General features: G+C 37.2%; 1 protein-coding gene across 1 annotated transcript; it reads right to left on the bottom strand.

Moving 5' to 3' along the window:
* Positions 1–14,193: 14,193 nt before the first annotated feature.
* On the bottom strand, positions 14,194–14,800 carry LOC103453765 (uncharacterized). The gene has a single exon (XM_008393334.4). The coding sequence runs from the start codon at positions 14,643–14,645 to the stop codon at positions 14,442–14,444; it is 204 nt and encodes a 67-aa protein (XP_008391556.1). The 5' UTR covers positions 14,646–14,800; the 3' UTR covers positions 14,194–14,441.
* Positions 14,801–16,872: the final 2,072 nt, after the last annotated feature.

Genomic DNA, 16,872 nt, shown 5'->3' with positions numbered 1-16,872 from the left:
TTTCGCATATAGGTGAGACGTATCACGAGGACGACCGCATCCAGGGACGCCACGGGGGTTACGACCCGTCGACTTATCAGTGAGTGGGCAGTTTTGTTTTCGTATTACCTATATACTATTGTTTTTCCCAGAAAAATGCTTTTATGAGAAATTATGTTTTGAAAATGCCATGCATAGAATTATTTGGAAAATGTGAATTTCATACGAGTTATATGATTGATATATGATGCATACATGTTGCATGGTGCTGTGGAGGCACAGGTAAGTCAGGTGAGTTCATTTATTCATTGAATTGTTGTTGAGATGTTTTGAGCTCATAACCTGCACCCTAGGTGTTAGTGCTTATTTTATTCACCACACCGCACGCTCGCCTTGGATCCAAGTAGGTGGATGTCGTACAGACCATGTGAGGGTTCCGACATGCCAGTCGTACAGACCATTAGAGGGGTTCCGACTGGTGGGTGACCTTAGATATGCGCGCTGATGATATGATGAGAGAAGCACTAGAGCGTATTTTTACACCTATCATCGTATAGACTACTTTATGTAGTTCCGAGTGATGTGCAGAGTAGGGCCGTACAGGTCACTGTGGTGACTCCGGCTTAGTGGGATTTTGAGCTATTGAATTAATCGTATAGGACCAACTGCAGGGTCTCCGATTGATTCCTTATTTCACCTGATTTATATTTTGATTTATGGCATGGCATGTTTTCTTGAAAATGTTAAAGATTTGAGATTTAAATGTTGAGATTTTATATGGTTATATATTTCTGGGAAAGTCTACAGGTTTTTACGGCGAGGGGATATAACTGTTTTAATGAAATGTTTTGCAAAACTAATTTGTTTTACTGACCCACTCATTTTGTTTTGCGCCCCTCCAGGTTCTAGTTTAGCGGTGGTTGGCTCACGAGGTCCTTCCGGCTTTCTGACAGATTTGGGACATGTAGGATTCACCTGAGGGTGATGTATTCTTATTTTAGTCCTACTTGACTGCAGTTAACCTATGCTCTGAACTTATGTGTTTACTTGTAACTCGTCCGGTTATGTCCGTATGTGGTTATGTTGAGTTTGGTTTGAATTTCTGTTGATTTATGTTGTTGTTACGCTTCCGTGTCGTGCTTATGGTTACGTCATGCCCACGTGACGGCCAGCACACCTGGATCCTCCGGATCAGGGTGTGTCATTCAATATTTATCAGAATTTAAATATTTTTAGGTTAAAATGTTCATAAAATTAAATTATCATATTGTACATAATTTTTTTTAAATTACTTTAAATGAAAAAATTAGCCTAAATTTTTTCTTTAATAATCTCAGGCTAAAAAATTTAGGCCATAAAGGTTGGAGCAGAAAAACTGTTTCTGGGCTAAAATTTTTAGATTGTAGCCCAAGGCTTGGAGATGGTCTTAGGAGTGTGATTATGATCCAAAAACTTCTTGGTGATAAAACTTATTAATTCCTAATTGTAGGAATATGGAGTCTCGACTTCTCTTTGGAAGTGGACTTCTATTAAATGAGAGGAAACTAATTAAGAAAGAAAATGAAGAAGATAATAAAGAAACAGAATTGCTTGTTTCCTTTCAATGAATAACTTATGTGTTTATACAATATTTGATTGCTAAAATTAAAATAGTAAGTAGTTTTTTTTTTTTTGGAACAAACGATATTATTTAAACTGATGGGTAGGGGAGTGAGCTAAGCATCACGATGGGTTATTAATAATATAGTTCAAATTCACCTTTGGCGAGAATCAAACTTAAGACCTCTCACTTACAAGTGTAAAGAAATACCACTAGAAAGTAGTTCTAAGTGACAAATAATAAATAGTTTTAAACCATAAAGAATGAATAACTTAAAACCTCAAACTCATTAAAACCATTAACCTTTTTATGGTTTATAACAATTCATTATAAACTATTAGGGTACGTTTGTTGCACCGGACTAAGTCAGACTGGACTAACTTCAGGGTGCGTTTGTTGCACCGGACTGTCTCGTACTGGACTAGCTGCAGGGACTAAGCTGGATTGGCTTAGACTAGACTAAGCTAGACTAACTTAGTGAAACGTTTGGTGCAGTGTCAGACTAAGAAGCAGAATAACATAAATATGTGAAAAATGGATCTTTTTTTTTAACTAATGAAAATATAATGCCTAAATAATGTTGAATACCACGCCGTGAAAAATTGTATCAATTGATAAATTTTACACCGAATGTTTGAAACTTGAAGGCCTACTTGAAAATAAATACAATAAATATTGCACCAAAAACCATGTGTGAACATATATAAGATATTCTACAAGCAAATGTTACAATAAGAAATAAAACAATAAACTTGATGCAAAAATGTTGTTAAAGGATGTCTTCGGAAGTCTTGTTGTTATGAGCTGAATTGAGTCGCAAAACTGAGTGTATGGCATTCAAGATTCCCCAAGTTTAGCACAACAACAACTCCCGTCTCACAGAATTCAGGAATGCTAATGAGTCATTTCCATGTAAACCAACAAAAGTCCTTGTTCAATACATAGAAAGTGAAAGCACATGCCAAGAAAACTTTACTCTTCCACTAGACATCATAATTAAGCTTAGACAAAAGAAGCAAGCATGATACAAGGCAACTATATCAAAAGAAAGTAAACTCTGAGAAATATACAAAGATGCAAAACTTCATGTTGTCCTAGTCTTAAGTATATTGCTTTATGTGAGAATACGTAACTGAAACCCCATCAATAGAATCAGCAGGGGTCTCAACAATAGCACAATAATTTTAGAGGAAAGGCATTGGATTCATTTAGTTGTAAACTTATTCAATACAATCTGTTCCTTTTTAATTTGCACATTAGAAGTCGGAGTCTTATGAGAAATGCCGCACCTAGAAGGTCAACATCTCCAATGCGGAGGATTCAAATAGAAAGAACAAGGTATCGCTGAGCTGTTGCATAACCATTAAGAGCCTCAATTACTTTCCTTCTAGGGAAAAGCCTTTTTTCAAAAGAGGGTGAACCTGAACACTCAAACAAGAAATCTGAGAGCAATGCACGAAGGATAAGTGTTCAAGATGTAGTTAGTCTTTTCGAAAGCAAACAAAGAGATCAAGCTGCTGCAGATGCTCAAAAATGAGCTTGTTAACAAATATCTTTGTGAGTACAAATAAAGCTGTATCAAGAAGATGGAGCTCAGGTTTGGGGGAAACTTCCACCCAAAGTCAATCTGAAATTGCCTCTGGAGACAGTGGTCCAGTGACTTCCAATGATATAAAGAATGGTGTGGCACCAACATCTTCAGAAGAAATGAAACCAAAGTATGATATTTTACACACAGATCAAAGTACTATTGAAGCTCCTAAACCGGTAGTTAACGAAGGAAGATTTGAGAAAAAATTTAGTCCAATTGATACTGAAGTAGACTCTACTATAACTCTGGGAGAGAGAAGTAATCGAAAATCAATAGCTTCAATGGGATGGAGTCAAGAAAGGGAAGCAAAATTGAACCAAATGCTAATGAAAATGATGGAAACTAAACCTGTTAAACCTGTTAAATCTACATAGCCTCAAGCTACCAGAAATCAAAGCTTTCCTTCTGAATAGAGAGGTGGCTTTTATGACCACAACAAGGAGAAGAGAGATGAAAAACTACAAGGTGAGAATTCTAGAAAGCGAGCAAAGCACAGTTTATAGCCATGCAGCGAATTCTTGATGAAAGGAAAGCCGAAATGTCGTCTACAAAGGCGAATGATATTAATAAAAAATGTGTTACGCATAAGCCCCAAAAATCAGTTGGAAAAGTATCTCAACCTGCAAATCCTAGAAAGGAAAATGCAAAGCCTTCTGTTTCAAAGAAGGCTTCACCTATAACATCACCCATGCCTGCTACATGTAAGTCGTGGCCATCAACACCAACACTGAGAGCCACAGGGGCATCGCCAGCTAGAACTCCTGTTGGGGTTACCAGCACTACCCCGACCCATCAAAAACCCAAGCCAAACAACTAGAAGGTATATATAAGCATAAAAACTAGAAGGATTATACGAGGAATCAATCAGAACCCATTAATAATTTCGAACCCAAAACAACAAAATCAATCAGAACCCAATAATGATTTCACAATCTACAAAACAAAATCATAGAAATAGGTCGTCGAATTTGGAATTTATCAGATGAAGATGAGTAGGACGAGCGAGAAGGATCAGCGAGGAGGACCGGAGAGGAGGACGACCAAGAATGAGGAGCGAGCAACACTCTTGAAGACAGGCTTAGCAATCCCATGAGAATTGGGGGTTCTCGCTAAGAACGTTTAGCGAATGGGTTAGTCGGAGCGAGTACCGTCTAATCCCATTAAACTTAATCCCGACACCAAACAAACACTGGACTATAGTCCAGTCCAATGAAACTTAGTGAGCCCAAACAAACACACCCTCATGGACTAAGCTGGATTGGCTTGGCATAAACTAAGTAGTATAAGAATAATGAAGCGTTTGGTACAATGCCGAACTAATCTACGGACTAAATTATTTTCATATACAAATAATCCTTTTATTATTTTCTAATTAATTTATTAGTATTTTATTATTATTAATGTCATTTTTTTTCTCTGACTACTCTATTCCCCTTTCTTTACTTTCCTTTTCCTTTTCCTTTTCTTTATCTTCTTCGCATCCAGAGAATTCCTTTCCTTTCTCTTCTTCGAAAAGCTTCAATCCCCGCTTTGCCGTCCTTTTCCTCCTTCAATCTCTCTTGGTTTGACAAAAATTCGAACTATTTCGATCCTTCCAGTCCTATCCATAAACCACTCTTCATATTCATGTTAGATGCTAAAAGACCCTTTGTGCTTGACAGACTGGCGATGGGGGCAGGTTACATCTGGCAGCAGTGCGACCGACGAAGACGATGAACTCTTAAACCCTAGACCTTCGAAAGTTGTTGAAATGGCTGATATCAAAGGCATTGGTGATGGGGTCAGATTAGTCTAGATTTCACTTGAGGATCAGCAAGGCCGTGATTTTCATCTACCTGATTTTCTATATGCATGTGTAATCACATAGTTTGTACGCTGGCGGGGGAATTAGGGAAGAAACTAACCCATTATTAGGAAAGAAATGAAGCAGGTGTTGGGATGTGAAGGAGAGGAAGTGAAGGTCTTAGTTGTACCGACGTTTTCGGGGAAACTCACTAAGACCTCTTAGTGAGCTACTTAGTCCACACGAGTCCCGTTTAGTACCATTAAACTTAGCTCATGCACAAAACAAACGTTGGACTAGACTAACAAGTAGTCCAATCTAGTCAGTGGAAACTTACGAGGCCAAACAAACGCCCCCTTAGGTTCTTATGGTTTTAAGTAATTTAATAATACAATATAATTAATTATTTTGGTAGATCCTCCTGGATCATGGCTCCCCCATTTAGAACACTTGAGCTTATGATCAAGCTAGACTATGAGATAAGGAAACTCTGTTTCTGCCTTGTCTCGACTATACCACTTTGACTTGCTAGGAAGTTGCCATTTCTTACCAATGCAGAAATTTTCAAATTCCCATACCTTGTTTCACGAACCTTTTGCTCTAAGATAATGTCCTTCTCCAAATGATCTTTTCGCTCTTTTCTCAAGTCATCAACTGAATGGAGATAAATGTCTTCATCAGGATCATCATCCAATAAAGGTGGTTCAAAGAGCTTCAAATTCTCGACATTGATGATCAATACATATGCATGTATGGTGGTAGATCGAGTTGGAAGGCATTATCACTAATTTGTTTGATGATTTTGAACGGTCCATAACAAATAGGCTTTTGTTTCTTTCCTTCTACTTGTAACTGCTCTTTAACAAGGTTTAACCATACTAGGTCACGTTCTTTGAAGTTGCATGGCACACGATGCTTGTCATGACGGTCTTATAGCATTATTGTGACAGTTGTAATTATGTATATACCTATTTATGGATCTTGCTTACTTGTTCGAGAACTCTTTATGCTCGAACATGTTCTTCTTCTTACTTTCCAGTAAGTGCTTTGGCACTTACAGAGAATACCATATCAAAAGGACTTTGTGGTAGAAAACCCAAACAAACCTCAAGTGAAGATTTAAGTGTAAAACCATGAATTGCTTTATTAAAAGCAAACTGTAAATGAGGGAGACTTTCATCCCAACTTTTTAGATGCTTGGAATTATAACCTTTGTAAATGTACCATAGTCCGATTAACAACCTTTGTTTATCCATTGGTTATGGATGAAATGGAGTGCTACGCTTCAACCTGGTATCCATCATTCCTTATAATGACCTCCAGAAATGCCTAAGAATCGATTATCTCTATCTGAAATTATCGACGCAGGCACGCCAATATGTTTGCACACATGTTGTAAAAACAACTTAGCTGCTTATGGAATAAGAATCACCATTCTCCAATAATGTTCTTCTTGCATAGAATAAGAATCACCATCTTGCTGAAATGATCTACTACCATAAATAAGTAGTCAAATCTAGACTTCGTATAGTCAATCCACCAAGAAAATTCATTGAAATGCTCACCCAAGGTCTGCTAGGTACTGGTAATGGAAGATACATTCCTAACTTCTTATTAGAAGGCTTCAATGTGTTGCATAGAACACAACCCTAATTGTACCTTGAAACATCGAGATGCATCCTTGGCCAATAGACATAACGACGAATATTCAGTACTGTTTTCTCTACTCCAAAATGTCCGACTATTTTGGGAAGTATAAGTTTCACGAATCCACTGCAATATGTCTCCATCATACATTAGACCTTCTTTCAGTTGGAACTCACTAGTCTTTCCTTGTTGTAGCTTCGCATAGGCTAAATTAAAATCAGCATATGTGTCATACCTTTTGGTGTACTCGAAAGGAACAATAGGTTGGATTGCATAGCCTCCATTAATGTTGAAACTGGTGTTGGTGGTCGAGATAACATATTAGCCAACTTATTAGTCACTTTCTTCTAGTACTTGATCACTATATTGAATTGTTGTAGGTAAGACATCCATTTATATGGTGAGCTTGTTGCAACTTAGACTGTGTAGTAAAAAACTGAAGAGGTTTATGATATGAGTGAACCACGACTTCTTTCCTTAACAAGTAAGATCTCCAATGCTTCACTACTTGATGCAAGGCATAACGATCCTTGTTATAAGTTGGATAGTTCAATACTGGCCCATTGATGTCTAAGAACGGTATGCAACTGGCTTGCTATCCTGAAATAAGTCTTTGAACTCCTTTTGCAATTTTCTAATTCGGAACATTGTTTAGGGAATAAAGATACGATAGATAAAGTCACAACTCCATAACTCTAATCTTGTGGTTTAATCATTAGTAGAATAAATCTTCCACACAAATCAACCAACCTCTTGGCTTGTTTAACTGTTAACAAGATTTATGTACTTTGAGGCGTATAGGCGTTGACATGGAACTCCCTATCCTTCATAAGACAATAATTACGAAGCCTGTTGTAGTGAATTGCATCACGATCTCATAGATATAGACTGCCGAAAATGACTTGGCACACATCTAATGGAACCACCTCGCATGTCACCTCATCAATGAAACGATTAGTGATTGCAAACTTAAAGGTACATTGCTTTGTAATCTGCAAGTCAACGTCCTTCTGAATCCATCCTAATGGGTATGGCTTAGGATGCGGTGTGGTGTCTAAGCCCAATATCTAAACTTGAGCCTCTGAAATCAAGTCTTTCTGACTTCTAGGGTCAGTGATGCTTGCAATTCTCATGAGACTCACCTGAATATTAATATGAAACAACTTTTTATGGCTATGAAAATTTACAACATATGTTGGTTTGGTCATAAGGGCAAGAATAACATCAGGCTGCCTCAGTTCTGGAAGCTTTTTTGCCTGTTGCGTGGCCAAACTAGCCTTTCTGTCATTTCTCCATTGTTTGTTTTTCACCTGCTTCTATCGCAACTCAGGGTGAAGTATCCAGCACTTATCTGTGGCATGTCTATTGGTTTGATAGTGATCATAATAGTTCTTCTATGTTGGATTTTTCTTGCTTTCTTTCCCTTTTTTTCTTCCAATTAGATTTAATGTCTTGTCATATCTTTTGTTTTTGGCTTCAATAGCAATGACCTTAATAGTAGCTTCTTCAATAGTATCTACGGTGAACAAATTCATTTCTTTCCGTATATAGTTAGCAATACCTCTGATGTACTTCAAGAACACATCGTAGTCATTAACATCGAGATCCAAAACCATAACTTGGTTATAGAGCTCGGTAGTATACTATTTGACAGTTTGCCCAAACCTTTGTTGAAAGTGTTGCGGCTTGTACTATCTTTCTTCTTCGTAGCCAATTGGATAGAGTTGTTTTCTCATGATCATCTTGAATGCCTTCCAAGTCAAATTAGATACATCATATACCGTTTTTGGTATGATTTCCACCATGTAAAGGCATGACTCAAAAGTTTCAAGCTTGCGAATTTGATCTTCTGAGAGTAAGAGTATTTATAAACACTGAAATAAGTTTCTAAGGTTTCTATCCAATTGTCTAACTTGTCTGCATCAACATCCCCTCTGTAACACATGGATATCAATCTTAATTTTTATGGTATTTGCGAGAGTTTTATTCTTGCCTGATGATTCTTCTTGTTATGCTCTGTTTCGGGATTGATGTCATCATCATTTTCTGTCTCTTCATCCATCATTTTCTTGAGCTTTCGGTGAGTCTCACGTGAAATGGATACACTAGAAGACTTTTGTAGACTTAAAGCCATCAACAAGTTTAGAAACTAACTTTGTCAAAGTTTGAACTTGTTGTTCGAGTTTGGTGATTCATTCCTCTCCACTCGATGTTTCATCGATATTCTCTTCTGGCATATTTCCTCCCTTAGTCCTTGGTTTTCCATGAACCTTAAAGGACTTGCAAGTTCTTCTCTCGAAATTCTGTGTCAGCCACGAGTCAAGACCATAAACCACCACTACCCTTTTCAGATTTGAGACTCTGATACCACTTGATCCAAAAACTTCTTGGTGAAAGAACTTAAGAATTCCTAATTGTAGGAATATGGATTCTCTACTTCTCTTTGGAAGTGGACTTCTATTAAATGAGAAGAAACTAATTAAGAGAGAAAATAAATAAGCTAATAAAGAAGCTTTGAATTGCTTTCAAAATTGCTTATTTCATTTCAATGAATAACTTACGTATTTACACAATATTTGATTGCTAAGATTAACTAAACTAAAATAGTAAATAGTTTTAAACCATAAATAATGAATGACTTAAACCTCAAACTCATTAAAACCATTAACTTTTTATGGTTTATAACTAGGTTTTTATGGCAAGTGGCTATTTACCACAGTGGTGGAAAGGTGTTGAGTCCTTGTACGTTGGTCTGGGTTCGAACCTCGTTGGTGGCTAATCTAACATTTAATCTAACAAAATCTATCATTAATAAAAAAAATGGTTTTTATGGTTTTAAATAATTTAATAATATAATATAATTAATTATTTTGGTAGGACTCCCAGAATATAGGAAACATGTTGATTCCTTACTAGATTACGTTTCCGTATCTTGCGGAACAAGCATGGTCAATCTCAGACTTCGCTTACTGTTCGAACCTCGTTGGTGGCTAATCTAACATCTAATCTAACAAAATCTATCATTAATAAAAAAAAAATGGTTTTTATGGTTTTAAATAATTTAATAGTATAATATAATTAATTATTTTGGTAAATCATCCTATATCAGATTACTTACGACCCATGCAATCCTTAGATTGTAAGGACTCCCAGAATATAGGAAACATGTTGATTCCTTACTAGATTACGTTTCCGTATCTTACGGAACAAGCATGGTCAATCTCAGCGAAGTCATCGGACTTCGCCCACTGATTTTGGAACAAGATGATGGTGACATCACTGCTCCATTTCAGCACTGCAAAGGAGGCTGTTGAATCCATGACCGAACTTCTGAGGTATTCGTATTTCGATCCATTTTACTCCGGCCTAGAAAAATCATAGCCCATAATTATCATAACCAATAAACACGCATTTCATGAATTTGGGCATGAGCTTGTGTTTATTGTAAAGAACTAGACGGGGACAATAGGTGCATCCAAATGCTTTAAGAAAGCGATAATGCCCAAGATTATGTAGATGCAATCGATTAATGAGAAATGTGTTAAGGGTGAAAGCTTCCACCCAAAAGCTTGGTGGTAGATGAGATTGAGTGAGAAAACATAGTCCGATTTCAACAACATGACAATATTTTCATTCAACAATGTCATTTTGTTATGGCATGTGAAGACAACAAATTTGTTGGATTATCCCATGACAGAGAAATGTCGGAATGCAATACAAGTGAATTCACCACCATCATCAGTTTGTAGCACTTTAATTTTGCAAGTTAGTCGATTCTCAAACATTATTTGAAAATGATAAATATAGGCAGAACATCATATTTGCGTGTAATAGGAAACAACCATACAAATTGAGAAAAATCATCACAACAAGTAAGTAATATTGTAATCAAAATTAGACAAAGTTAGAGCAAGGCCCAAGACATCAAGATGTAGAAGATCTAAACGATAAGAAGTCCAGAAGTTCGGGAAGAATAAGGTAATCGACATGCCCTGCCTAACGGATAAATGTGACAACTCTTATTGGAGAAGACTGCACCACTAAGAGGAATGTGGTATTTATTTGCTAATATTTGAAAAATAGCATCAGAAAAATTGCCCAAGTGGGCATGCCACACATCAAGAGTTGTCTGTTCACCATAAAATACAATCTTAAGAGTGACATGAGAAGCAAGCTAAATATAGTAGATATCGCCATGGTTTTGCCCAATCAAAAATACATGTCCCATTCTCTTGTCATTCACACAGAAACACTCATCATCTATCCCAAAAAACAATGATTATCACAACAGAAGCGATGAATTAACTGTAGGTTCTTCTTGATGGTATTGTGATATATGGGTAAGTGAGCACCATTCCTAACAATAATTGAATCAGTAACTGTTATGGCTCAATCTGAGTAAGGTGAGACAGATCATTGGTCACATGATGGGTTGCTCTCGAGTCGATGACCCAATGTGTGGATGATGAAGAGGCAGCATAACTAGTAACATTATATCCGAAATTGAGAACCATGTTCATTTTTTAGGTTGCAGATGATCTAGTTGGTCGGGATTGAGAACTTTGTGTACGTCTTGAGCATTGGGCCCCTTTTTTTCGGGCAACGGTTCATGCGCTTGGCTCCTTATTTTTTCTTGTTGTTGGCTGCTTCTTATCTGCCTTCTTCTAGGCGACTTTCGGTTCCTCCTAAGGCTGCTCAGGTGTCTTGTGGACTTGTCGGACTTTGTCCGAGAGTGCATGCATTTTTGCTAAATTGAAGAACCTTGCCAAGGTCAAGTCATATCCCATGATCAATTTTCCAAAAAAAGGTGGCATGCAGAGTCCATTTCGAAAGGCTGCAATGGCTTTCGTGTTGTCGCATCTAGCGATCTTGGCATTCTTCGCCTTGAATCGTTTCACATAACTGTGAAACAACTCATTCGGGTCTTTGTTAATGTTGAATAGATTGATTGATTTCTTCTTGATCGAAGCTATGGATAGACCACGATACTAGGGTATGGAAAGTCTTGCACCTCACCTCGTAGGGTAGTGTCAACATATTAAGGCATCGTTGTTCCTATAAAGGAACATCGGTTTATGGTAGTGCTTTATATGCTTCTCCTGATCTTTATTTCCTTTGAATAGGGTGAAATGTGGCATGCTAAACTTGCTAGGTGGGTCCGTCTGCTCGATCTCGTCAATGAAGGTTAACCTGCTTATGTTGGCTACATCATTTTAAGAGTGCTTCGTCAACAGTCTCAATGTGCCAGAATTCGTGTAGTTGCTTAGCTACGAGCCTCCCTACTTCCTTCTAAATTTTCCTCTGTTGAGCCAGTGGAAACTCTAGTTGCCCCGAGTGGTGATCTTCAAGTTTGTGTTGCTTTTCCCCATGTCTTGCTCGTCTATGTTGCGTTGTGACGCATGTGGTTCATCTCTGACAGGTGAGCAAGCTACTCGTGGCTACGTTTAGGGGTAGCTACCAATTAAATTTGAGTCGGACTATGATTGTGCTTCTTTTCATCCTTCACATCGCCTCATCTGGTGCGTGATAGGAGAATCTCAATAAATACCGTCTGGAATGCTCACCGAGTGTAGACCTAACAGTGAATGCACACAGACTTACGGGCCAATTAGGGAATGTATGCTTCTCTGCACAATAAGGCGGGAGAAGGCGTTTTTTTTATAGGGAAGAGACGAGAGTGCACACTATCATAATGGTCCGTTCATGGCTGGTCAAATGGTTGTTTCATGGGACGTCGCTGGAAACAATCACCGTTTTCTGCCATTGTCCTGCTTTGGGACACCTTATGTGGGTCATTGCATTTATATGTGCTCCATAAACTAACTCACCAAGGTTGCTTATTGACAATGAAGTTCATCAAATCTGCGATCCACTGAGACAAGTGGAAAAGCTTGACTAATAGACATCTCATTGTGTGGTGGAAGTGTAACAAGCTGCAAGTGCAAAGTTCCAGCCCAGATGAGGAAAAGTTGCAGAAAAACTAGGTGAAAATACCCCTGTTTCAGTTGCCAGTCTAAAAGTCGGTTTGGAATGAAGAGTTGAGATCCGATTGGGCACATGGGCTTAGGATGAAGCGTGGGTCCTAGTCGAGGCGTGGATTCGGGTCGACTCGCATGACCCTAGGCTGAAGTTTGGTACATTAGGTTGGCGCAATAGGCCTTTTGCCTGTGGGCTTCCTCTACTAGCTAGGTCAGTTCTGTTATGGTTTTAGAATTTTCAACCATTGTATCCTTGGCCTAGGGATTGATCAAGGAACTTTTCTAGGAAAAATACATGGGAACTTTAATGAAAAGCTCCCGGTACTGTTCACTTTAACGAAAAATCATATTTTTACACTAAAAAGTCAATCATGGTACTATTCACTTTACCCTTTATTTTGTCTTTATCGTTAAAATTCAAAGTTTTCAAGTCATTTTCATTAGTTTTCCTAAAATACAATGACTAAGAGCTTAAAGGAAATTCAATGTAATAAATGATTTCGAAGAATCAATGCAAGAGCCTTTTTCGAGCATATTAAATGAGGCTCTCAATGAAAGCATCAATTTGTGGTAGCAAAATTCTACCATCTTCAGTCCTGACGGAATTTGTACCTACAAAATAAATAAACACCTTCTATCAAGCCCAAAGCCTCATGCGCCCACGAGGTGAGGGGGTTGGCCAATGGATCTCCGATGCCTAAATTTGGTGGAAATGGTGTATTTACAAAGCTAGGGTTAGAGTTTTGCCCTACACACGACGACATCTGATTGGCCAAGGTGAATCATCTGTGTGATAGATGAGGAAAGAATCATCCCAAAGATATTAATTATGAGATAACATCTTGGGATTATCTTGGAAATAGATTGGATATGATTGAAATTCCTTCCCAGATTGAGTTGACCTTCAACTATGAGAGTATTAAAGGTTGGATTTGGTAATTAACCTTATCTTTGTAGTAGGTTTCTCATTTCTTCAAGGAGGTTGAACTGCAGGTGAATTAAATGTCTAACCAATTTAATGATGACATTCTTGTATTCTTTGAGAAAAAGTCCACTTGGCATCTTCGAGATTTTTAGAATTATTTTTTGCCTCACAATAACATCAAATATAAGTGATTCATGTATGTGCTGAATGATCTAGATTCATGGTCACATATAGACAATGGCTAAATATTGTAAAATTTAATCAAATTTTTGTGAGTACAAGCGATATTTTGAACTCGTGATGCTATGGATGAAGATGAAAACCCAACCCACACTAGAGCAATTCATCGCTCGCAATAATTCTAGATTTTAAGCAAATAATGCAAGATTATTGATTTCCTCTAAAAGGTCGTACCCAGTGCACAAGGGTCCCGCTTTACGCAGGGTCTGGGAGAGGTGAATGTCGACTAGCCTTGCCCCTATTTATGGAGAGGCTGCTCCCAAGTCTCGAACCCGAGACCTACCGTTCATGGACGAAGGCACTTGCTCCCAAGTCTCTAAACAAGTAAATAAATTTAAAGAAAAAGGAAATTACCCTTCTTAGATCTTCCTAGTGTTGGCAATGCTTACACCTGAGAATCATAAATTACAAACAAAAATAAACAGACAAGACATTCCAACCAGTCAATAATTAGACTTAACAGCAGCAGTTGCATGTCACTGTCATTAGCAATTTAGCATTAAAAAAAACCATCCAACAATAATTTGTACAAAAAAACCCCAGCTGGATCCTGAATCCCATTAATAATTGTACTCAAAACTAAAATAGCATAATAGAGAGAGAGACAGAGAGAGACAGAGAGAGAGAGGATCACAAATCTAGCTACGATTTCTTGGGTCTCTGATACTAATATAATTACATATAGTTGTTGGCGTTATCTAGTAGTCCAGGACCAAGCGCCTGGAGCAGAGAGTACAGAAGTACTTCCTCTTGATCTTGAAGCACAAGGGCAGAAAGCAAAGCTTCCGTTGAGCCTCGACATCCACCGCTTGCACTTTGCCTCGGCAGTGCGGGCATGATCCAGGAGCTTGCTGCCTCCCCAGCTCCTTCTCTTCCTCGTCGCAGACGCACGCCAGCCACATTTTTCTCCTGGGATTTAACTTCTCTGGGTTTTGTGTGAGGTGAGTGTTATGGGGAAGGTTTGTTTTGATTTGGGTTTTTGAGAGAGCGCTGCCGGATTGGGGGGGGTTGGTGACTTGGGGTTGGACATCTCAATGTGAAATTAATATAAAGAAGCTGAAGCCTGTCAGTGACTACATAAAGGGCAGGGGAGAGAAAAAGAGGTTTAGAACGGGAATATACCCCACGTGTATTAACTATTGTTTTTCAAGCAAGTAAACTTTCATTACCTTAAAAACTACTATAAGGTCAAAAAAAAAAAAAAAACTTTAACGAAAAGTATCCGATACTGTTCATTTTAACGAAAAACCATATTTTTACACTAAAAAGTCAATCCTGATACTATTCACTTTACCCTTTATTTTGTCCTTATCATTAAAACTCAAAGTTTTCAAGCCATTTTCAATAGTTTTCCTAAAATAAAATTCAGATAAACAACGACAAATTAACTTTAGGTTTTACTTTTAATTTTACGGCGATGATATTTATGCTAAAGGATGAAGGATTTAATCATTCGACATAATGCATTGATATAAAACTTGTCATTTATAAGAGTTGAATTAAGACTTTCTACTTATAAATAAATAAGGATATCATTAAAAAGTAGTACTAGTGATTATGATCTCGCTATAAGCTATTATGTATTATGAAAACTCAACCATAAGCATATAAAGAAGCAAAGTAATATGGCAACAAATGGTATCGTAAACTACATGTGATCTAATATTCTAGTAGATAAGGTGTTAAGTTTCTACCGATGAGTTCCAAATTTGAAATTTCACCTCCTCTAAATTATTGTAATGGTTTTGAACCCTTCATCTCTTCTTATTAATAATAAATTTAGAAGGAAAAAAGTATCGTAAGCTTAGGACATGAAGGTGATCACACTAGTATTTGTTCATGTAATTTTTCTTAGAAAAATTTATATACAAGACATATTTGATATGTAATCTTTAAAAATACGAAGAGGATATTTTCCTATGAAATCTTTTTCTGCTTGTACTAACCAGCTACATAGTGTGAACAACTGATTTATAGCACGTGTCCTTGAATCTACACAAAATAACTTTTCATTTCATGCTCTTTTAATATTGATCTTTAGGCTTGCTTCTTCATTTAAGGGCGAAAAATTAAATTGATAACAAACTCGTTATTAATAAGATTTAAATTTAAAATCTTTCACCAGCGGGAAAAAATTTAGGCTCGCTTATGGAAAGTAAAAACGAAAGCGAATTAGTTTTAAATGATTAAATATTTATTTATAAATAAAGATGAATATTACTGTTAAGTCATTACTACCATCTAATTAACTATGGACATTGGTGGGAACCAGAAATATTCACCAATTTCAATTTACTTTTCTCTTATTTGTGAGTTTGAAATCGAAAACCCAATGACAAATTTAAATAAAGTAACATGTTTATACCATATTTAGGGCCTCGTATATTTGGGCCTTGGGCCTTGTATTTGGGCCTCACACTAAAGCCCATACTTTGTAAAAGAGGAGGAGCCCCTTATTCTATAAAAGGGGACTCCTACCCTCATTCTAGGAGAGGCAAAAGAGCCAAGCCTAAGAAGGCTAAGAGAAGCTATCATTACATTTAGGAGAGACCTCACACCACCGAGGCTCTCCTCTCCCTTCTCTTCTCTCTCTGGGGGACTTCCCCTCAAACTCTTGTATCCATACAATTACAGAGAAACAGAATCAACTACAGTGTGGACGTAGCCCAAACATTTGGGTGAACCACGATAAAATCTTTGTGTTCTTTGTGTTCTTCGTGTTCTTGAGTGTTTGTGCAGATTCACGGTCGGATTTACGTTGTTCCAAGACCACTCCGGTTTTGTGCATCAACATAACATAAGGTCTATTTTTCTTAAATTGTATTATTCATGAACCCTAGATTGTAACATGTTTAATGTTTTATTAGATAAATATAGGCCAAATAAGATTATAATAGAGTCCGTGATCCAAATTTAAAAAAAAAAAGAAAAAAAAAAGCTAAGCTTAACCAGGTTTATATTTTATTGAAGTATGTGATGAACGGGCAAATATTATATTGTCTAAATGATAATTTAAAGGGATCTTTTGATATAGGCGCCTTAGTTTTGAATTTTCTAAATCAAACATCCATGCCTTTTAGTGATTTGATTAAACTTTTTTTTTTTGTCATAATTTTGTTACGTTTTGCT

The sequence above is a fragment of the Malus domestica genome, chromosome 13 (genome assembly GCF_042453785.1).
Source record: "Malus domestica chromosome 13, GDT2T_hap1".
NCBI lineage: Eukaryota > Viridiplantae > Streptophyta > Magnoliopsida > Rosales > Rosaceae > Malus > Malus domestica.
This window is presented reverse-complemented; position numbering and strand designations above follow the sequence as displayed.